This window comes from Oryzias melastigma, linkage group LG5, assembly GCF_002922805.2.
Source record: "Oryzias melastigma strain HK-1 linkage group LG5, ASM292280v2, whole genome shotgun sequence".
Classification (NCBI taxonomy): Eukaryota; Metazoa; Chordata; class Actinopteri; order Beloniformes; family Adrianichthyidae; genus Oryzias; species Oryzias melastigma.
This window is the reverse complement of record NC_050516.1, coordinates 8,227,005-8,232,098: the sequence shown is the minus strand read 5'-3', so window position 1 is coordinate 8,232,098 and position 5,094 is coordinate 8,227,005. Positions and strand designations below refer to the sequence as shown.

Sequence of the window (5,094 nt, the reverse complement as noted above, 5' to 3'; positions counted from 1 at the left end):
CAGACAATTACAACAACATACTCTGATTGCTTTCAGCAATCAGACAAATATAAGGCTCTGATCATAATGAGCATAAATGAAATATCCGATCCTGATCGGACAAAGGAGTCCGATTCCGATTGAGTCCCCAACCACGTGATCGGATCGGGACATCCCTATTTATTTCTCTTCTTTAATGGTGGCCCCAATATCTCCTTCATCATGTATTGGTGACGTCATGTTTGGCATAAAAAAATGTGTAAAGAAGCTTTTCCTCTTCAGAATCTGCTGGAACTATTGTCTTAATGATGGAAACATTGATGTATGTTAAAGATTTTGTGTTTAAGCGTCACCAGGTGTTAAGGGGTTAAATAGCATTAAAATCCTGGGATAGCCTTGTGATGACATATATCCCTCGAAGAGTTCGGAGTGAATTTCAGACACAAATGTGTGTTCTCCCTGATTCTAGCACCGACCAATCACAACAGGCGTTCCAGAAAAACACAAACTTCTGAGTCCTGCTCTTCTGGACTCTGATAGGGCTCCAGTGGAGTTTCAGAAACAGAGACGATGGAAAAACAGGAAGTGACGATCTTTAATGCGTCCACCAAACATCCGCAGACCCTCAGCAGCTGGAGGATGAAGGATCTGGACCCCCCACCCCAGGCCTTGGAGCGCCTGTCGGTTTAATTCCCCTCCACGTGGATGTGAGGCTTGCCTTTTTTGCGCTTCCCCTTGCTGGTGGACGCCGCCGTGGTCAGGGCCTCCAGTCGGAAGGGACGAGGCAGGGCGGGGTCCGAGCTGACGGGGGGGGTCACAGAGAGCGGGGCTGCAGAGGAGAGGAGATGACAGAATGTCAAAAACAATAAATGTTGATCTCATTTGAAAGTTTGCTGTGATTTATTTTGAAAATAATCCTCTAAACTTGACCTTTGGTCTGTTGTTTGTGTTGGGGGGGTCACTCTCTCTTACCATGTCCCTTTGCAGCGTCGCCCCCCAGCAGCAGGCTGGCTCTCCTGGGCTTGAAGTAGTTCCAGGCGAGGGTCTCACTCTCACTCCGGTCCAGCATCTCCTTGAAGCGGTCCTCCTCCTCCACCTGCTGCAGCACACAGCCGTGAGTCCCCGCCCACATCCCAGCGGGCGAGCGCACAGGAACTCACCGGGGGGGCGTCTGCAGCCTCAGCAGCTGAGCCTCTCTGGGCGGACGCGTTCACTGCAGCAGAAGACCAGACGGTTCAGCGTCACATCCAAACATCCCTGGTGTTTTCTATTAACAGCCCCACCTGAGGGTAACTCTGTTTTCTGCACCACCACCTCTGGCAGCCTCCAGGCGGCGCTCTCCTCATCCCAGATGGCCTCCTTCTTCAAGCGGTCCAGGTTGCTGTAGTTGCAGTCCCGCCGCACCAGCGGTGCCATTCGCTCCAGCAGGCCCTTGGTCAGCTGCGCCTCCCTCTCAAGCTTCCGGATGGTGGCCAGGAGGTCGTTCCTCTCCTCCTCAAACTCCACCTGCAGGTCCCGGATCTCCAGTTTGGCCATTTTCAGCTGTTGGGACAGGTAAAGGTCACAGGTGTGGCCGGCAGGCTGAAGATGGTGAACAGAGCTGGCCCTATGCATAGGTGAGATAGGGCGCCATCTGCTGGATGGGCTGCCAAATTGCAATGATTTTTTTTGTTTTGTTATACAGTTTGGCACACCAATCATTTTTGTGTAAAATGTTAAAAAACAGAATTACTAAAACATTAAATAAAATAACTCAAAAGTTTGACGTAGTAACTTTGCCTGGTGCAGCGCCCCTCCTTCCCTGACGCAGGTGAAGCTTGGTGGGGGGGGGGGGGGTCGCTGCTTCTTTAAAACTTTAAGGACGTAAAAGCAGAAAAACAAGCCCTCAGGGACAGCTTTAAGGAAGGACTGCCACAATTAGTCGACTAATGACGACTAATCAACTACTAAAATAGTCAACGAGTGTATTATATTATGATTATATCATATGGAGTCAGAGTGTAGTAAAGCTGAAAGTTATAATGGCATTCTGCTAGCTTTTTGAACTATTTTGGCATTTAGTAAAGGTTTTTTATTCTTTTCTGGAGTTCAGATTATATTTCAGCTACATGCTAGCTATTTTGGCTAACTTAGGCCTTTTTTTTTGTTTTTTAGGCTAATTTGGCATTTAACTAATATTTTAGCTATCAGTTTCAGCATCTTCAGCGGCCAAATTCAGCTTTCACCATTCACAATAGCATTATCACAGGTAATGCTATTTATCTAGTTCTTAGTTAGTTTAAAGCTAATGATGGTTAAGATTAGTCGACAATTAAAATAATTGTTTTTGGCAGCACTACTTTAAGGTCAATAAAGGAAGGAAGAGGAGGAAAAAACTGACTCAAAGCAGAGGTTTGTCTGTTTTATTTACTTTCATTTGCTTGGAAATTCGCCGCCCGCCCTCCCCTGGCAAAGTGTTTTTTTTTTCTCTTGTTAAACCCTTAACAACAGAAATCTTAAATCTTAAACACTGGAGATGTCTGTCAAAATATCTACTCTTCTGAGAGAATTGTATTAAATGTTGGGACAGCGGTTAATGCCGCTGTCTGTCATTGTCGGGTTTTGCGACCTGAATAGGGAGAAATGTTTTTATTCTTGAATTTTAGCCATTAATCACGTTTTGCCAAGGGCGCCATGCAACCCAGGCTGATGGTGAAGGTGCTGTTCCCTTAGAGCCTGGACGAACGCCCGCGAGCAACAGAACCAGGATTTCCACTCAAAGAGGAGTCTGAAGTTTTGACTGATCTGGGACGGTCTGGGTGATCTCAAGCCTCAATCCTTTTTTTAGTCTGTAAACTGATGTATACCTGAATCAGAACAAGGTTTTTCTTTATCCTCTCACTCCTGCGACCCACCTTTCCCTGGACTTTGATAAGCAGCTGGCTCTTGGCGTACAGTTCCTCCTGGATGGAGTCGTAGACCTTCAGCATCACGCTGTTGCTGTCCTCGCTGTCCTCTGACAGAGCGTGGATGAGCTGCACCTTCCTCTGGTCGGCGAGCTTCTTCCTCTGCCTGCGTTTCTGCTGCAGCTCCTGGTTCCGGGCCTGCTCTCCTCCCACCACCTCCTGCTCCAGCTGCTGCAGCCTGGATGCAGGGAGAGGAGGCTGGAAAGTCTGGGTCTTGGAAAACAAAGAACAGCTTCCTGTGACCGTAAAGCTGTACGTTTGGTACATTATGAAGATTGAAACAACAAAATACTCAGATTCTTATCAGAATAAAGGATGATCCGAGTTCCTCTGAAAACAAACAATTGTTTTGCTGTTTTTGAAACGTATCACTACTTTCTTTCTGATCAGTTTATCGGATGATATTTAAAATTTGCATCATCAATCTGCAAAATCTGTATCAGAATGAAATTGGGAAAGTAACATTTTAACTGAAAAGTTAATCTCATACATTTGACTTTACTGCAGACAGAGTTTGAAACCCGAACCTTAGCAGAGCGTTCTTCTGGTCCAGCGGCGCCACCGTGCTGACCTTAGAGGTCAGATCAGTCTGGATCACCAACACAGAGGAAGATCAAATCTTTAAGCTTTTAGCTCAGAACTGCGTGACGTTCTGATGCAGTGGATTGTGGGAAAGAGCCCCCACACCTTCCATACCTTCTGTTCCTTTACTTGGTCAGAAGCTGCTGTTGCTTTGGTGACTTTTTCAGCATCAACTGAGGTTAGGAAACAAACGAACACCGGTATTTACCTCCGAAACAAAAAGAAGAATGAACAGCAGCACACCGTAAGCGGTTGTTACGTTTGCTGGAGGTGGAGCTCCCCCTCCTGGCCTGGGCCTTCAGGCTCCACAGTTCAGACTCGTAGGAGAGCCTCAGAGAAGCCAAGTCCTCCTGCAGCTTTGCCTTGGACTCCTGCTCTGCACTGAACTCAGCTTGCAACTTGGCGATCTTCCTTTGAAACTCCTGCAGAGAGCGGAATGGGAGCCATAAGTCACCCGTTTCCACGGCGACGCAGGCGTGGATGTGATAAACCGCCGTGGGAAGAGTCTGCGTTTGCCTCTTTAATCTTCTCCTCCTTGGCTGCCTCAGATGTGGACGGTGGCCTTGAAGGAAAAGCTGGACTCTCAGCAGCCAGAAGAGCTGCAAAAAAAAAACAAACTGTGGAAGTCGATCAACCATCGTTTCATCACAAGAAGAGATTCCCTCTAAAAATCCATCACCTGCTGTTTAAGGATCAAAAGTTAAGAAAAGTTAAATAATTTTCAAATGAACATTTCTTCCATTTTTCAATCAAACTAGAACCAAAATAAAGACTTTATGTGAGCGACATGAAGATCCTCCATCTCCTCACGTCTGACAGGCATTTAGCCGGTGGTGTTCACACTGGACTGGCAGGGAGGGGCTTCTTCTTCTAATGCTTACTACCAGTGGCGGTTTTAGGCACGGGCAATACGGGCAGCTGCCCGGGGCGCCGATTCAAAGGGGCGGCATCTCAGCGCTGGGAGGAAAATAATAATCTTCGCAGCTATGGTCGTCTACTACCTGTCATGTGTTGAACGGCCTGAAATCAGCGAATTAGCGCCCTCTGCTGGTGCAGGCGCCCCTGTCCGCTGAGCAGGAGACGGACAGGTGTTTAGAGAGAGGGAGGGGCGGAGAGACAGTTCAGCTGTGGGTCTCTCATAAACGAAGAGGACGGATGATGAAGGAGGGCGGGGTCTACTTTGTAGAATGTTTTATTTTTAAGTCAGTCATAACATGACATTCTATAACCCATGTTTCAATGTAGGCGGACCTCTAAATTAACAACCGCCAAACGTGGGTTAAACTTTATTTGGCGGTCAGAAAAGCTCTTTGACTTTGACAGGTGAGTCTCTGTTCTTCATCTCTGAGGCTCAAACACAACATGATGGAGTCTGCTTCTCCTCCACTGTTGGTCACCACAAACATCCATCCCAGAGTTCATTCAAAACATTTAATCAGGACTTTACTGCGCTGATTTAATGGGTTTAATTGTCACATTCACCGCGCACGAGGTGTGTTTAGGGGCTGCGTGGAATTTCCGCACTTATGCACGCATTAAGAACTGGCTATTGCTGCATTCAGGTGTGCTGGGAACTTCTAGCATTTGC

The 5,094-nt window shown here is 47.1% G+C and overlaps 1 protein-coding gene across 3 annotated transcripts in view; it reads right to left on the bottom strand.

Moving 5' to 3' along the window:
- Positions 1 to 552: 552 nt before the first annotated feature.
- The window catches only part of kif17 (kinesin family member 17), a 9,661-nt gene continuing 5,119 nt past the window's right edge, over positions 553 to 5,094 (bottom strand). Inside the window, exons 6-14 of one of the 3 annotated variants that reach the window (XM_024270962.2) lie at positions 4,023 to 4,105; positions 3,766 to 3,928; positions 3,612 to 3,679; positions 3,452 to 3,513; positions 2,874 to 3,102; positions 1,263 to 1,521; positions 1,140 to 1,192; positions 952 to 1,078; positions 553 to 808 (exon numbers count right to left, since the gene is read on the bottom strand). In XM_024270962.2, coding sequence (XP_024126730.1) covers positions 666 to 808; positions 952 to 1,078; positions 1,140 to 1,192; positions 1,263 to 1,521; positions 2,874 to 3,102; positions 3,452 to 3,513; positions 3,612 to 3,679; positions 3,766 to 3,928; positions 4,023 to 4,105 — 1,187 coding nt within the window. In that variant the 3' untranslated portion in view covers positions 553 to 665. The remainder of the gene's footprint in view (positions 809 to 951; positions 1,079 to 1,139; positions 1,193 to 1,262; positions 1,522 to 2,873; positions 3,103 to 3,451; positions 3,514 to 3,611; positions 3,680 to 3,765; positions 3,929 to 4,022; positions 4,106 to 5,094) is intronic. The other 2 variants (XM_024270963.1, XM_024270964.1) reach the window with 2 other exon arrangements.